Source organism: Mastigoproctus giganteus, chromosome 4 (genome assembly GCF_048544385.1).
Source record: "Mastigoproctus giganteus isolate SK-2022 chromosome 4, ASM4854438v1, whole genome shotgun sequence".
Classification (NCBI taxonomy): domain Eukaryota; kingdom Metazoa; phylum Arthropoda; class Arachnida; order Uropygi; family Thelyphonidae; genus Mastigoproctus; species Mastigoproctus giganteus.
In genome coordinates, this window is record NC_143578.1 from 1570100 (window position 1) to 1587316 (window position 17217).

Here is a 17217-nt window from a genome sequence, read left to right on the forward strand (position 1 = left end):
GCGGTTTGCAGAGCCACCACATGCTCAGAAACCCGATCTTTCAATCTTCTACCAGCCTCGCCTACATAACATCCCCCACATTCCGGACACGTGATATGGTATACGGAACCACTCCGTAGGAAAGGAGGAACAGGCGTTTTCACCTTAGGAATAAGGATTGTAATTTCCTCCCTGGAAGTTGCACACATCGTATATGACGATACGCAAAATCTTAACAAACATTCCGACACACCTGGATAATAGGGGATGTAGGTGGTAGAGATAAATTGATTGGCGAGAGGCGGGTTAGATTTCGTAACAAATTCATGAGCCTGAAGCTCACATCTATCTAGAACATGAGGTGGATAACCGGAATTTGAAAGCTCCACCCTAATTTTTTTGAAATCTCCAATTGCCTGTCACCAGATGAACTAGAGTGCGTCCAAGCGCGGCAGAATAATGTATGCACAGTGCTATATAAATGACAAGGGGCATGCGAAGAGCAATTTTTGGTAAATTGGCCTGCGCACATTGGCTTCCTAAAAAAGGAAGTTACTAAATGCAAATCCACACGTTGGATTTGCATTTTTCAAATCCACATTGGATTTGTACGTTTCTCTGGGTTACTTCTACCCATATGCAGTACTTTGCATTTGTCAAGGTTAAACTTCATTTGCCACTTCTTAGCCCATCTGCACAAATTTTCTAGATCCTGTTGCAGTAGCACACTGCCATTACTGTCATTAACAACCCTGCCAACCTTTGTATCATCTGCAAACTTCGACACTAAACCTGATATACCTTCATCAATATCACTGATAAATATACAAAACAACAGTGGACCCAACACCGAACCCTGTGGGACTCCACTAATAACATTAGTCCACGAAGAGTAGCACCCATTGATTACCACCCTCTGTCTTCTCCCACTTAACCATCTTTTATCCATTGTAGCAACTTACTCTTAATACCATTCTGATCCAATTTGTACAATAGTCTTCCATGTGCAACAGTGTCAAAAGCTTTTCTGAAATCCAAATATATGATATCAAAATTATTTTTTGCATCCAGTTCCTTTGTAACCACATCATAATATCCTATCAAATTTGTCAGACAAGACTTTCCCTTAAGAAACCCATGCTGTGCCTGAATTATTGCTGCAGTCTTGTCTAGATGATCCTGCAATGCATCTTTAACCAGTGACTCCATTATTTTACGCAGAACAGAAGTTAAACTAACTGGTCTGTAATTACTCGTGTCACCCTTCAATCCTGCTTTGTGAACTGGGGATGCATTTGCACATCTCCAGTCCATGGGGACCTCCCCTGAGTCCAAGGATGCTCTCATAATTATGGCTAATGGTTTGCTTAGTTGTCTACAGGACGGTTTTGCAAACTACTGTTGTTTTCTATATTTCTGGGACAGTCAATGTGACAGAAAAATATTGTGTAGCAGTGGAAAAAGAGGGAAGGATTTTTACCAGGGAGAAATACAAAATATGTTCCACTGGTTGAAACAAAAAAAAATGTTCTATTTTTGATTATGAAGTTTGGATTAATGAAGAATCTTCTTAATGCTCTCGATAAAGAAGGAAATCAATTCTGCTACCTAAAGGAAGTGTTTCCCAATGTAATAGAGGCAAAACTGAAATAAGGAATTTTTAATGTGCCTCAAATAAAGAAACTCATTAAAGGTGATGTATACAAAATAAAACTACAGGATATTGAACTAGCAGCTTGGCAATCATTTAAAGCAGTTGTTTGTGGATTTCTTGGAAGAAGAATTGAATATAATTACGAATTTCTGGTGTCAACTTTATGTCATTTAAAAAAAATGTTATAAATGATTTAATGCTATAAAGATTTGGACTACCAAATGTCTTTGAAAATTCATTTTCTTCATTCCCATCTAGTTTTCCCCAAAAAATATGTAAATGATGAACACAGGCATTGCTTTCATCAGGACATATCGATGATGGAAAAGCAGTACCAAGGTCACTGGAATACTGACATGATGGGAAATTACTGCTGATTTTTTTTAAGACGGTAAGCAAAATGAATTATAAGAAAAACTGAGTGGAAAACATTTCTAAGGAAACAGAAGAATGTATACAGAACATTATATGTTTGATTAAGGTCTCTTAAAATGAATAAGACTCATTTTTAAATAGCATATGTATTATTGTATGATATTTGAAATTGGCAGTCATTAAGTTGCTAAAATTTCTTTTAAGGGAGATATGACAAAAACATAATTTGGTATTTTTGGCTATAATTTTTTGCTGATGCTGTATAAGATTGCATCATTTGCTAATACTAAAACTCATATTAAAAAAATCTCTCTCTCTCTCTCTTTAAAATTCCAATTATCAGTACCAATACACAGAAGACTTGCATTCATCCAAATTGAATTTTTTTCCAAAATAAACTAGTGTAACTAACACATAGCGCACTACTCAAATGATACTGTGAAAAATGTGCAGGAAAAGAAAACTGCTGGCCATTGTTGATCAATCATTTCTGACTGAGATTTGAGATCAATCACCAAAATAACTGTAGATCTTCTTGCAATTAATGATTACATGTATCTGAAACATCTATAACTTCATTAGCATTAGTAGAGGCATTTGATGCAAGAAAGCAAGCTTATGCAGCATCAGCCAAAAAAAAAAAAAAACCCACTTCCACTTCACCCCTCTGTTCGTTCAAAATACCTGTCCAGCTGAGCCTTAAACTTACTTAGGCTATTAACCTCCACTACAAGGGATGGAAATCTGTTCCACCACCCGCTGGCTAAAGGCAAATTTCCGCACGTCTATCCTACATCTGTATTTCCTCAATTTGAATTTATGCCCTCTCAGGTGATTATTCTGAGCTATAGGAAGAATCCCATCAGCACTGAGCATGCTCAAACCATTCAAGGCTTTATACACCTCTATCAGATCACCTCGCTGGTGCCTAGTCTCCAGACACTGTAATTTGCAAAACTTAAGCCTTTCTTCGTAAGAGCACCCCCTTTGTTCCATTCACTAATCTTGTTGCCCTTCTCTGTACTCGTTCCAGCAGCTCTACATCCTTCTTGAAATGAGGCCTCCAGACCTGTATACAGTACTCTAGGTGTGGCCTGACCATTGCATATACAATGGAATAATCACCTCCTTATCCCTGCTGGAAAAATTCCTGTATATCATTGACAATACTCCATGAGCTACTCTTGCAGCCCATCTGCACTGCTCAGAGAACTTCATATCTGCCTGCACAATCACCCCCAAGTCCTTTTCATTCTCTACCACTGTCAGTGTAGTACCACAGAGTTGATACGTTGCTCTGGGGTTGCTGTTTCCCATGTGTAGTACTTTACATTTGTCAATGTTAAACTTCATTTGCCACCTCTCAGCCCATCTGCTCAACCTTTCCAGATCGTGTTGCAGCAGCATAGTGTCAGTAGTGTCCTTGACAACCCTGAAAACCTTTGTATCGTCTGCAAACTTGGACATTAAGCTTGATATACCATCATCAATATCATTTATAAATACAGAAAACAATAATGGACCCAACACTGAGCCCTGAGGGACTCCACTAATAACATTAGTCCACGATGAGCAGTGTCCATTGATTACCACCCTCTGTCTTCTCCCCCTCAACCACCCCTTTATCCATAGCAGCAATTTGCCTCCAATGTCACACTGCTCCAATTTGTGTAGCAGTCTTCCATGTGAAACAGTATCAAAAGCCTTTCTAAGATCCAAGTATATAATATCAAAGCTATTCCCTGCATCCAGTTCTTTTGTGACTGCATCATAGTATCCAATCAAATTGGTCAGGCAAGACTTCCCCTTAACAAAATCATGCTGTGTTCGAGCTATAACTGAAGTCTTGTCTAAATGATCCTGCAGTGCTTCTTTAACCAGTGCCTCCATTAATTTTCCTGGAACAGAAGTTAAACTCACAGGTCTATAATTACTTGTGTCAGCCTTTGATCCTCCTTTGTGAACTGGGGTCACATTTGCACATTTCCAGTCTATGGATACCTCCCCTGAATCCAAGGAAGCTCTCATAATTATGGCTAAGGGTTTGCTTACTTCCTTTGCTGCCTCCTTTAATATAACTGGATAGATCCCATCCACCCCAGGTGCCTTTCTTGTGTTTATCTTCAATAATTTCTCCTCCACTTTACTCCCAGTTATTTCAAGATTCTGTAGCTTACTGCTAGAGTTGAATACACCTCTGGCATTCCCCTCACTGAATAACTCCTCATGTGTGAATGTCGATGCAAAATATTCATTTAGTTTGTTAGCTCCTGAGCAGGATCATCAACAGTTGACCCATCAATATCAAGTGGACCAATCTGATTCATCCCCTTCCTTCTAGAGTTTACATAAGTAAAGAACTCTTTGCTGTTTTTCTTTGCATCCCTTGCCAAGGATTTCTCGTAATCTGCCTTCACCTGCCTAACCTCCTTTGTAACTTGGTTGCATATCAATTTGTATCTATCATAGGCTTCTGTGTCATGTGTTAATTTGTAAGTATCCCATGCATTTTTCTTCTCTGCCATATGCCTCATTAGTTCATATGACATCCATTTTGGCCTAAACCTTGAACAATATTTCTTAGTTGGTATGTAATGACTAGTAGCTTCCAAGATAAGTTCTTTGAATGCTTCCCATTTTGAATTTGCTGTTGGTAACATCATCAGTTGGTCCCACTGTATAGAATTTAAATACTGTCTCAGTCCATCATAGTCGCCTTTAAGGAAGCAATAACCCTTCCCTTTACCCCTAATGGTAGTTACCTCTTTGAGTAAATCCCACTTCAGCACACTGTGATCACTGCCACCTAGTGGTTCATTTATCTGCAGATTCTTAATGCATGAAGAATCACTGCTGATAATCAAATCAAGAGTATTACTCCCTCTAGTTGCCTCCCGAACATGCTGATGTAGAAAACAATCATCCAATAAATCCACAAAAGCCCTGCTAGTGTGTGAGTGACCAGCCCCAAATTCCAGTCAATATCTGGGAAATTAAAATCTCCCATTATAAGACTCTCTGATTTACTGGCCCACTCTATTTCCCTGTACAGTTTCTTATTATACTCATCAGAGTCATTAGGCCTAAAGCACACTCCTACTCTCAATTTTGATCTCCCAATGCTTATGTCACACCAAACTGACTGAACACTGCACTGTCTAGCGATGTCGACTGGCTTCACTTCCTTGGTTTTTATGTGTTTCTTAACTAATAACATAACCCCTCCCCCCTTCCTATCTATCCTTTCTGTAGACGTTGTACTCCCCAAATTGCAGTTCTGCATCCCTTATATCTGTGTGACACCATGTCTCTGATATCCCAACAATATCTGCCTTTGATGTTTTGAGCAATACCTCAAATTCATCAAATTTATTTACTAAACTCCTAGCATTGGTGTACACGCAAGTATACCTGCACCTGTTTCTATTCTTAGCTACCCTAACACAACCCATGTGTTTACTTGTACCGCAATGGCTCCCAGCAGTCTCTGAAATATCATGCATCTTGTTTTTCAGGCTTCTGCTCATTCTAATAGAAGCAGTGCAAGAATCTCTTTCATCTCTGCCACTGGCTACTGTCAATCTATTGGTCTTTGTCTCCCTCCTTTGTCTCCTCCCCTTCATTAGTTTTGTGTTTTTTTTTCTGAATCTATCATAGTACCTTCTTACAGCATGACACGCACATTGAAAAATTCAGCATTAAGCAGATGTCATATATATATATATATATATATATGGGTGTGTGGGGGAGTATCAAAAAGTTTTTCCTCTGACCATGTTGTATGTGTCTCAGGAGTTTGAGATTTGGAACATATATTACGCCTTCTCAATGTAGTCACCACCTCTGCATTGCCACAAAAATGTTTCCGATGAAAAAAGATTTCAGCAGCAGAAAGAGGAAGAAGTCAGATGGTGCCAAGTCAACAGAATAAAGCAACAGTGGCAAGTTCAGTGAATGCAACAGCAGTGTGAGCTGGTGCACAGTCTGATGCAAAAGCACACCTTTGCTGAGCATTCTGTGTCACTTTTCCTTAATTGCCACGTGTAAATACTTCAGTTAGTTGCTGTAGTAATGAGCATTGATGGTGGTACCCTTCTCCAGGTAATCTGGAGATAATACCCATCTCATCCCATAAACTGAAAGCAACACTTTCCCTGAAGATGGTTGTACTCTGGCCTTTTTGAAATTTGGTGATGATGGTTGTTTCCATTGTTTTGAAACCTGTTTTGTTTCTAGTCAAAGTGATATATCCATGTTTCATCCATAGTCACCAATCGTAAATAAAAATAGGCCAGGATCGCTGTCGTATATGGTGATCAATTAAGCAGAGCAGGCTTGTCTTTTTTCTATCTGAAGACATGTGAGCAAGTGAGGGACCTACTGTGATGACACCTTATTCATATTCAAATCATTGTGACTGAGTGAGGCCCTTGACTGATCCACAGCTTATTCTGGGTCTCAGTAGCTATCTATCTGTTTAACTGTTATCTGGTGGCTAATAAGGATCAATTGTTCAAATTTCTCCATGAATTGAAAAATGTGAGATATGGATGGCTGTCCACTTATTTCTTCATCATGGATGCTCTCCAGGCCAACTCGAACTGTCTCCACCAATGTTTTATGTTATATGGTGGACAGATACGCCCCATACACAAAAAAAAAAAAAAAAAAAACCCTAAAAGTTAGAGCAATAAATTTCTGGCATATATTACAAGATAAACAAACAATACATCAAAATATAACATTCAGAGAATACAGAAGGTTAGGGGAAAAATTTTTAACACCCTTATACAGTATATCTCTTTGGCAAAACACCTCCTCAGCAATACCCCTCTCCCATATATCACTACTGGTATTTTCTCCAATCAAGGGCTAGCAAGGTGGCTGAAGTGAAATTATTCACTTAAAGATGTGGAGCCTCCTAAATAATTACCTAGGTTTAGTCTGTTTTTTTATTACTATGTTAAAACCATTATAAAGCTGCATTCTCAAAATGTAAGGAGGCTGAGATCCAGATTTCATCATGATCCTGACAACCTCATACTCTGTAACAATGTAGTGCAAAAACAAAACAATTGATGGCCCGTGTCGTTAATAATTTTTTTGACTGAGATTTGAGCTCAATCACAAAAAAGGAACATGATTAAGCAATGGCATGCATATAAAAATCACAAAATAACAAGAGAAAGTCGCACGAAAAAACAAAGATGAGGTAATAACAAATGTAATGAGAAAGAATGAAAACATGCTGTACCTGGTAATCCTTGCCTCTTCCTTTCTTCACATATCCTTTCCATAACAGAATTGGCATAACCATAGTTACTTTGGCCAGCATTTCCCCGACCACAACTCACAGATGAAAAGCAAACAAACCATATCAATTCTGGACATAACTGACGAGATAAAATATTTAAATTTTTTGTGCCAGTTACTTTTGGTTCAGCAACTTGTGCAAATTTCTCAGCAGACTGGTTTTCCATGAAGGAGTCTTTAAGTACCTATAAAAAAAAAACATTAAATATTAACAGCAGAAAATATATAATATTAAAAGACAAAATTAATATTTTGCAAAGAGTGATTTCTGCTATATTTCTGATATAAAACATCCAGAAAAATTTCCCCCCCCCCCCACAAAAAGGTTCTCCTGGCCATTAATGTTAATAAAAGACAAATGAAATGAAATACAAAAAAAAGTCTTGTTTTTTTCAAACAATTGTTGCATTTGTTAAGTAGTTTATTCACAACTACCTTACAGATTTTGCAAAGGAGCATTTCAAAATTAAAAATTGGATTATAAGCACTAGTATACTGCACATTAAAAGAATTTTCACTGCTTTAATTTTTTTATGGTGAAATACCATTAATTAATTAAGAAAATGAAGAAATAAGGTTAATCTTTCATAAAAATTCAATTAGTTTTGTAATATTGTTTATTTTCAATCAATTTTATACAAATCAATTCAAGAATACAGAATAAGCAAGCTCCAGCTGCTCTCTTTCTACACACACACACACACACACACACACACACACCATTCTGCCATCTCATCGTTATTTTTCAATTTAGCGTGGACATTATTTAATCTATGCTAAACAATGTCTGAATTTATTTTATTTGTTAGTAAAATAAAAACAAAAACGTTAGTATCTCTAAATAGGCCTACCAGGCTGGGACAATTCATATTAAACAAATTAGATTTTTTTTTTTTACACCAGCCAGAATTAAAAATAAATACCAATCTTGTAACTAAAACACTTTATTTTAAAATAAAATACGGGCGTATAAAATAAAATGAAATAAAACTGATGTGATTGAATTTACAATAAAATATATAAAATATGATAATAAAAGCAATAAAATCAATTAATAAAATACCGTAACAACTGTAGCTTTCGGGAATATCAATCCCCTTTCTCAACAGCATATTTCTGCTGTGTGGCACATCCTTAAATAGCAGATCCACGGCACACATCACATGGTTCCTCGAGAGTAAGGCCGGAATTTCCCATTTATGCACCGGAACCGGAAATGGCTCGGGAGCGCGCTAGCTGAAACCGTTCATCTCGCCCAAGAACCACGGTTTCCAAGAGAGGATGTAAACGGACACCCTTGTCTCTATTAATGGATTTGCTAGCTGCCGCGATACGTAAACTCTCAAGCCATTTACGGTCCCAGAACCCCTGTGCATGATCCGTGATGACAGCATCCTCCGGGGAGATTTGATGTTGCTTCTCCCAAAAATGTTCTGCCACGGCAGACTTCCCATAATTTGCGGACTTTATTGCATTCATATTTGCATTCATTTTTGGGAGAAGCAACATCAAATCTCCCCGGAGGATGCTGTCATCACGGATCATGCACAGGGGTTCTGGGACCGTAAATGGCTTGAGAGTTTACGTATCGCAGCAGCTAGCAAATCCATTAATAGAGACAAGGGTGTCTGTTTACATCCTCTCTTGGAAACCGTGGTTCTTGGGCGAGATGAACGGTTTCAGCTAGCGCGCTCCAGAGCCATTTCCGGTTCCGGTGCATAAATGGGAAATTCCGGCCTTACTCTCGAGGAACCATGTGATGTGTGCCGTGGATCTGCTATTTAAGGATGTGCCACACAGCAGAAATATGCTGTTGAGAAAGGGGATTGATATTCCCGAAAGCTACAGTTGTTACGGTATTTTATTAATTGATTTTATCGCTTTTATTATCATATTTTATATATTTTATTGTAAATTAAATCACATCAGTTTTATTTCATTTTATTTTATATGCCCGTATTTTATTTTAAATTAAGTGTTTTAGTTACAAGATTGGTATTTATTTTTAATTCTGGCTGGTGTAAAAAAAAAATCTAATTTGTTTAATATAAAAACGTTAGTCTTAATTTTTCATTTATCTTCTCAGTCTGTTCAGATATCTGAACAGACTGAGAAGATAAATGAAATGTTTTGTCAATTTTTGCATAGCGTAAGAAAATTTACCACATTTATTAACAATTTTAATATTAGTATTATTATTAGCCATTTGGTACGAGGAAGCCTGAGGCTTATGCTGCATCAGCCAAAAAAAAAAAAAAAAAGTCGAGTTTCTCGCTGAGCAGATATTTGTAACAAATATCATTTCTGATATTTGCTCACTGCCTACTTTGACATGAACTGCCTGTCGATCCTTTTAATGCATAATTTCATTTGTTGAAGTTACTAATTTATCACCAGTTCTTCCCATTCCCCCTTGCCCACAACACACACACAGCTATTCAGGAATGTGCTTATGACTGGCCATGGTTTGTTTGTCTGAGAAAAAAGCTGTTTTCAAGTTGGTATTAGTAGAGACATATGAGGCAAGAAAGCAAGCTTATTCAGCAACAGGCAAAAAAAAAAAAAAAAAAACAACACTCCCATTTCACCAAGTTCTTCCTATTTATCATTTTTGGAAAATTATTTGATCTGAAATGGATTCAACTACCAGTAGTCTTGTAGGTGAACCGATGGTATTCCTTGTAGTCAACTACAAGGAATATCATCAGTTTGGCTGAAACAAGAAGAAATGAATCACTTATAAGTTTATCAAGTGGAAATCTGCTGTACACCAATGGAAACAGTGAAAGGAGTGAAGGTGGAGTTGGGTTTCTGGTCCATAAAGATTTAAAAAACAACATTTCGGAATTCAAAATTACATTACCAAGGGTGTCAAGACTAATACTCAAGATTTCTAAGAGGTACAAACTAAAGGTAGTAGTAGTGGAATGTGATGCAAGAAAGCAAGTGTATGAGCTTATGCAGCATCAGCCAAAGGAAAAAAAAAAAAAAAAAAATCACACCATTCCCTCCAAATGCCTGTCCAGTTCCTCCTTAAATTTATTCAACCTATCAACTTCCACAACGACAGATGGAAGTTTGTTCCAGCAATTAACCACCCACTGGCTAAAGGCAAATTTCCGCACATCTATTCTACATCTGTCTTTTCTTAATTTAAATTTATGCCCCCTTAGGTTCGTAATCTGAACAAGTGGAAGGATCCCATCAGAATTCAGCGAGCTTAACCCATTCAAGGCCTTATATACCTCAATCAGATCACCACACAGGTGCCTAGTCTCCAGCCACTGAAATTTGCAGAACTTAAGCCTCTCTTGGTATTGACATATGTCAATGAGGATCATTGACATGTTGTTTTGGCATTCTAGACTTACATTTGTCTCAAATCTTACGTTAATGTTTTACTAAATTATTCCACATTTCCACTATTATATAATTTTGGCTTTAGTATACAGGCAGATGATAACAGAAACCGATGGCTCAGTCTAGCATGGGTTGGTTATTTTGTAAGGGTTTAGCCCTCGACAAAGTTCCTTGCAAAATAATTTTCCTGTGTTGGGCTTATTATTTTATTATTTTATTAATTTACTTAATATGATTTATATTTTGGTTTTCATGTATACTGGAGATATGGCAGGACTATGGCTATATGGATTTTCAAACTTTAAAGATATTTACTTTACACTATAACGTATCTATTTAGTATATATATATATATATATCATTGACAAAACCCAATGACCTGCCCTGGCAGCCTGTCTGCATTGTTCAGAAAACTTCATATCTGACTGCACAATTACTCCCAGGTCTTTTTCATTTTCTACCACCTTAAGTGTAGTACCACACAGTTGGTACGTTTCTCTGGGGTTACTTCTACCCATATACAGTACTTTGCATTTGTTAAGGTTAAACTTCAGTTGCCACTTCTTAGCCCATCTGCCCAAATTATCTAGATCCTGTTGCAGTAGCACACTGCCATTACTGTCATTAACAACCCTGCCAACCTTTGTATCATCTGCAAACTTTGACATTAAGCCTGATATACCTTCATCAATATCATTGATAAATATACAAAACAACAGTGGACCTAACACCGAACCCTGTGGGACTCCACTAATAACATTAGTCCAAGAAGAGCAGCACCCATTGATTACCACCCACTGTTTTCTCCCACTTAACCATCCTTTTATCCATTGTAGCAACTTACCCTTAATACCATTCTGGTCCAATTTGTACAACAGTTTTCCATGCGCAACAGTGTTAAAAGCTTTCCTGAAATCCAAATATATGATATCAAACTTATTTTTTGCATTAAGTTCCTTTAAGTTCCTTTGTAACCACACCATAATATCCTATCAAATTTGTCAGACAAGACTTTCCCTTAACAAGCCCATGCTGTGTCTGAATTATTGCTGCAGTCTCATCTAGATGATCCTGCAATGCATCTTTAACCAGTGACTCCATTATTTTACCCGGAACAGAAGTTAAACTAACTGGTCTGTAATTACTCGTGTCACCCTTCGATCCGCCTTCGTGAATTGGGGATACATTTGCACATCTCCAGTCCGTGGGAACTTCCCCTGAGTCCAAGGATGCTCTCATAATTATGGCTAAGGGTTTGCTTAGTTGCTTTGCCGCCTCCTTTAATATAACTGGATAGATCCCATCCACCCCAGGTGCTTTTCTTATGTTTAACTTCAACAATTTCTCCTCCACTTTGCTTTCAGTTATTCCAAAATCATTAAGTATCCTGCTACAATTTGATAACCTTCTGGCATTTTCAAACCTTAATAATTCTTCATGTGCGAATGTAGATGCAAAATACTCATTCAGTTTGTTTGCTATCTGAGCAGGATCATCAACAGTCGAACCATCGCTGTCAAGTGGACCAATCAGATTCATCCCCTTCCTTTTAGAGTTTATATAAGTAAAGAAATCCTTGCTGTTTTTCTTAGCACCTTCTGCCAAGGATAATCTGCCTTCGCCTGCCTAACCTCCTTTGTCACCTGATTACAGACTAGCTTATATCTGCCATAGGCTTCTGAGTCGCTTGATAATTTATATGCATCCCATGCATTTTTCTTCTCTATTACGAGTCTCATTAGTTCATTAGATAACCATTTAGGCCTAAACCTTGATCAATATTTCTTAATAGGTATGAAACTTTTAGTAGCTTCCACGATTAATTCCTTGAATGCTGCCCACTTAGAATTTACTGTTGGTAACATCGTCAGTTTATTCCACTGTACAGAATTTAAAAACATCGGAGACCACTGTACTCACCTTTACGGAAGCAAAAACCCTTTCCTTTACCCCTGATGGTAATTAAATCTTTAAGTAAATCCCACATCAGTACACTGTGATCACTGCCACCTAGTGGTTCCTTTATCTGCAATTTCTTAATACACGAATGATCACTGCTGATAACCAGATCAAGAGTATTACTTTCTCTGGTTGCCTCTCGAACATGCTGCTGCAGAAAACAATCATCCAATAAATCCACAAAAGTCTGACTAGTGTGAGAGTGACCAACCCACAAGTTCCAGTCAATATCCTGGAAGTTAAAATCCCCCATTATAAGACATTCCGATTTACTAGCCCACTCTATTTCTCTGTACAACTGTTCACTGTACTCATTCGAGTCATTAGGCCTATAACACACTCCTACTCTTATTTTTACTTTCGCAGTGCTTATGTCACACCAAACTGACTCAACAGTGCACTGTTCATCTATATCAACTGGATGCAATTCTTTTGATTTTAATTTTCTTAATTAACAGCATAACACCTCCTCCCTTTCTATCCTTTCTGTACATATTGTACTCCCCAAATTCCAGTTCAGCATTCCTTATATCTGTGTGACACCACGTCTCTGATATCCCAACAATATCTGCCTTTCTTAGTTACTCTAACACATTCCATATAGCCACCTATTTCAGGATGACTGCCATCCGTCCCTGAAACGTCCAACACCCCTCACTCCAGGTCGCTACTTATTCTAATAGAAGTTGTGCAAGAATCACCTTCACCTCTGCCTGCGGCTACTGTTAAACTATTAGTCCTTGTATCCCCCCAAGCTATCAGTTTTCCGACCAACCTAACACTGCCTCGATAGCATCAGCAAATATTCTTGCACCCTTTGTATTTAAGTGTATCCCATCCCTATAGAAGCAGTCTTTCCTATTAACAAGTACAGTCCAGGCTGAAAAAAAATTCTACCCCGTGAGCCTTGCACATTCTTTCCAGAGCCGAATTGATTGACAAGGCTCTCATCATATACTCCCTTCTATCTTGTCTGGGCAGAATTGCAGACACTTTCAAATTCAACCGTAATTCTTGGCTTTTGTTCAACGGTGACCTGTATTTGTTAAGTAATTCTGCCGGTCTCCTACACCTAATATCATTAGTGCCAATGTGTACAACTATCACCTTTTGTGCCCTTAAAAGACGTCATCAACGTCATCAACCTTGCCCCTGGCAGACAAACCCTGGTCCTGTTCCACCTATCCTTTTTACAAAGCATGTTTTCCGTTTCCCTGACAATAGAGTCACCAACAACTACTAGTTCCTGTGGGACCAGCGCATTCTGCCTTGGGGGTTGCCGCTCTGTTGCGTGATGACCAAGTGCAAGCTCTGGCATTGATAATGATTTATGATGATTTATGCACCAACATCGAGCCATGATGATGAAGAGGTTGAAGAAATGTACACCAAATTTGAGAGCCTTCTAGATGAGCAGAAAACCCACTACACTATTATTATGGGGGACTTAAATGCTAAGGTTGGAGAAAGACAAAACAGTGCAGAAAGGGGAACTATAGGAAATTTTGGAATTAGTGAAAGAAATGAAAGAGGCGAAAGAATTGTGGAATTTGCAGAATATCAAGGATTGTCAGTAATGAACCCATTTTGTTTTAAAAAAAGGGTGAACAGAAAGTGGACATGGAAGAGTCCAAATGGATTAACAACTAATGAAATAGACTTCATCCTCACTAACAGAAGATTGTGAATGATGTTATCGTCCTGAATAAGGTAAATGTTGGAAGTGATCACAGAATGGTAAGATGTACACTTGATATAGATGTAGGAAAGAAAAAAACTGACTCGAGTAAATAATACAAAGGTCTTTGAGATAACAGAAAAGGAGAAAAAGCAGTATATACTGGAACTTAAGAACAAGTTTGAGCTTCTGTAGCTGTTCAGGACCAAGATATCGACAAGGAATATTAAAACTTTCTGAAAGTGATAAAGCCCAAGAAACCTATAAGGAAAAAGAAATCCAAAAAAGAAAAATTTAGTCAAGAAACACTTGTTATGATGAACCGAAGGCGACAAATGAAGAGCAAGATAAACACCGACAAGGAAAAAATTGAGTATACTGAGTTAAGCAAAGCCATTTGAAAGAGACTCAGAGAGGAAATAAGATTTAACAGAAGTAGAACAAGCATTAAGGGAAAACAAAGGATTTAAATCAGCAGCCATGAGCAGTAATACAGAAAGACAAATGATACTGAAATGCGCCTCCGTAGCCAGGTGGGAAGGAGTAGCAGTGCGTAGCACACGCTTCTTGATTAGACTGGGGTTTGAGCCCGTCGCCACCAAATACGGAGGATGCGGAAAGTTCAGGGAATGACCACCGCATATCCCGGAGCAATACGGCCTTAGTTGCTAATGCTCCTTAAAACCAAATAACAAACAACAACGATACTGAAACTGAAGAATAGCAATGGTGTACTTATAAACAGCAGAGAAGGCATAATTCAAATAGCAGAAGACTACTATAGAGAATTATACAAGGAGTGAGGGAATGATGCCAGCAGTGGGGAAGGTGGATTGCAAATTAGCAACACATACGACATACCCGATATTCTTCCTGTTGAGGTAGAACATGCGTTGAAGAAAATGAAGAATCTGAAAGCCCTGGGGGGGGAAGAAGTTTTTAAAATTGGGAGGAAGAGACATACAAAAAACTGGCAAGGTTCTTCACAAAGTGCATTAGAAAAGATGTGATGTCTAAGCAGTGGAATAATGCAATCATAGTTTTGCTGCATAAGAAAGGAGATAAATTTGAAATTACCATTCTTGTAGATGTTATCCAACATCTACAAGCTGTTCACAAGGGTCATTACTAACAGATTAGATAGAATACTTGATGAGAATCAACTGAAAGAGCAAGCTGGCTTTAGGACAGGATTCTCAACTATGGATCACCTTCACGTAATATCACAGCTAATGGAGAAAGCAAATGAATATAAAACACCATTATGCCTGGCATTTGTGGATTATGAAAAGGCATTTGACTCCATACAGCATAAGGCAATGTTTCGGGCACTGGAAAGACAAGGCAAAGATACCCCACATATTATGATTTTGAAGAAAATATATGAGAATGCTGCCTCCTTTATTAGACTAGACAAAAACAGTAGCAAATTTAAAATCAAGAAAGGAGTTTGACAAGGAGACACAATATCTCCGAAGCTCTTTACTGATGCCCTTGAGGAAGCTTTCAGAAGATTTGACTGGTCACAGAAAGGAGTCAATGTGAACGGAGAGTACCTAAACCATTTACGATTTGCAGATGACATTGTGGTCATAAGCCACGATCCCAAAGAATTAGGTGAAAATCTTAATCAGTTATGCACATTTAGTAAGGATTTTGGACTAAAGATGAATATGGCTAAAACAAAAGTAATGATGAACAAGTATGCCACAGAAAGGAAAATAATCATTGAAGGAGCAGTAATTGAAAAGGTGGAGTCATATACTTATCTGGGACAAGTTATTAGCTGTAATAATAATAAATGGCTGGAAGTCAAGAGAAGAATAAATTTTGGATGGATAGCATTCAGGAAATATAGTCACATACTGAAAAGCAATATCCCAGTTTGTCTGAAACGTAAAATAATGAACCAATGTATCTCCCCACCATGACTTATGGAAGTGAAACTTGGGCACTCACCAAAAGAATGGAAGAGAAGCTGAGAACTACACAGCGAAGAATGGAACGAATTATATTGGGAATCAGACTGCTAGATAAGAAGAGAAACACATGGATTAGGCAGAAAACTCAAGTAAAGGACATTCTTATCAAAACTAAAGAACTAAAATGGTCTTGGGCAGGACACATAGCTCAAAAACATGATGACAGATGGACTAAGAAAATAACAGAATGCTACCCAAGAGGAGCTAGAAGAAAACCTGGAAGACAAAGGCATAGATGGATAGATGAAATTCATGAGTTTGTGGGTAGTAAATGGATGGCCAGTGCTCAAAACAGAAGGAACTGGAAAGTTGCTGAGAGGCCTTCATCCTGCAGTGGATTGAAAACGGCTGATGATGATGACAACGACAAGTAGTCTGGAATGGATTTTCAAATGTATTTCTCATAATGTTTTCTTGGGTTCAGCTCCTTTGAGTCTGAAATGGATTTCAGCTGAATTTCCTCATAAAAAATGATCAAAATGCTCCAAAAAGCAAATATATTTTATTTTTATTATCTGTTCATACTGTGGAATGATTACATCAGAGGGGCTCACAAGATAAAGAGATGCAATCATGTGCACTTGAACCACAGTCGCTCAAAGTGTGTGTGTACTTCTGCATACATTCATACAGGACCAAAGGTACGGCAGTGAGTTCGTGAAATTTTTCCTTGATTTTTATTATTCACAAAGCTTTCAGGAAATTTATATTATCTCTTATTAAGCATGTCATATTATACAGTTTATCATTCAAGCAGTTTTTCCAATTACGAAATATTTTTTTCATAAATTGTATATAGAAAATTTAGAATTCTCATATAAAAGTGAGCACTAGAATTTCAAGTGCTTCCTTGATACACAAGGAAGCACTTGAAATTCTAGATGAAATGAAAAAACTAACTAATTAAGCATGAAATA

The 17217-nt window shown here is 37.7% G+C and overlaps 1 protein-coding gene across 1 annotated transcript in view; it reads right to left on the reverse strand.

Moving 5' to 3' along the window:
• FASN1 (Fatty acid synthase 1) overlaps positions 1–17217 on the reverse strand; it is a 371433-nt gene that overhangs the window by 58615 nt on the left and 295601 nt on the right. The window contains exon 24 of the mRNA XM_090372546.1: positions 7263–7506. Coding sequence (XP_090228672.1) covers positions 7263–7506 — 244 coding nt within the window. The remainder of the gene's footprint in view (positions 1–7262; positions 7507–17217) is intronic.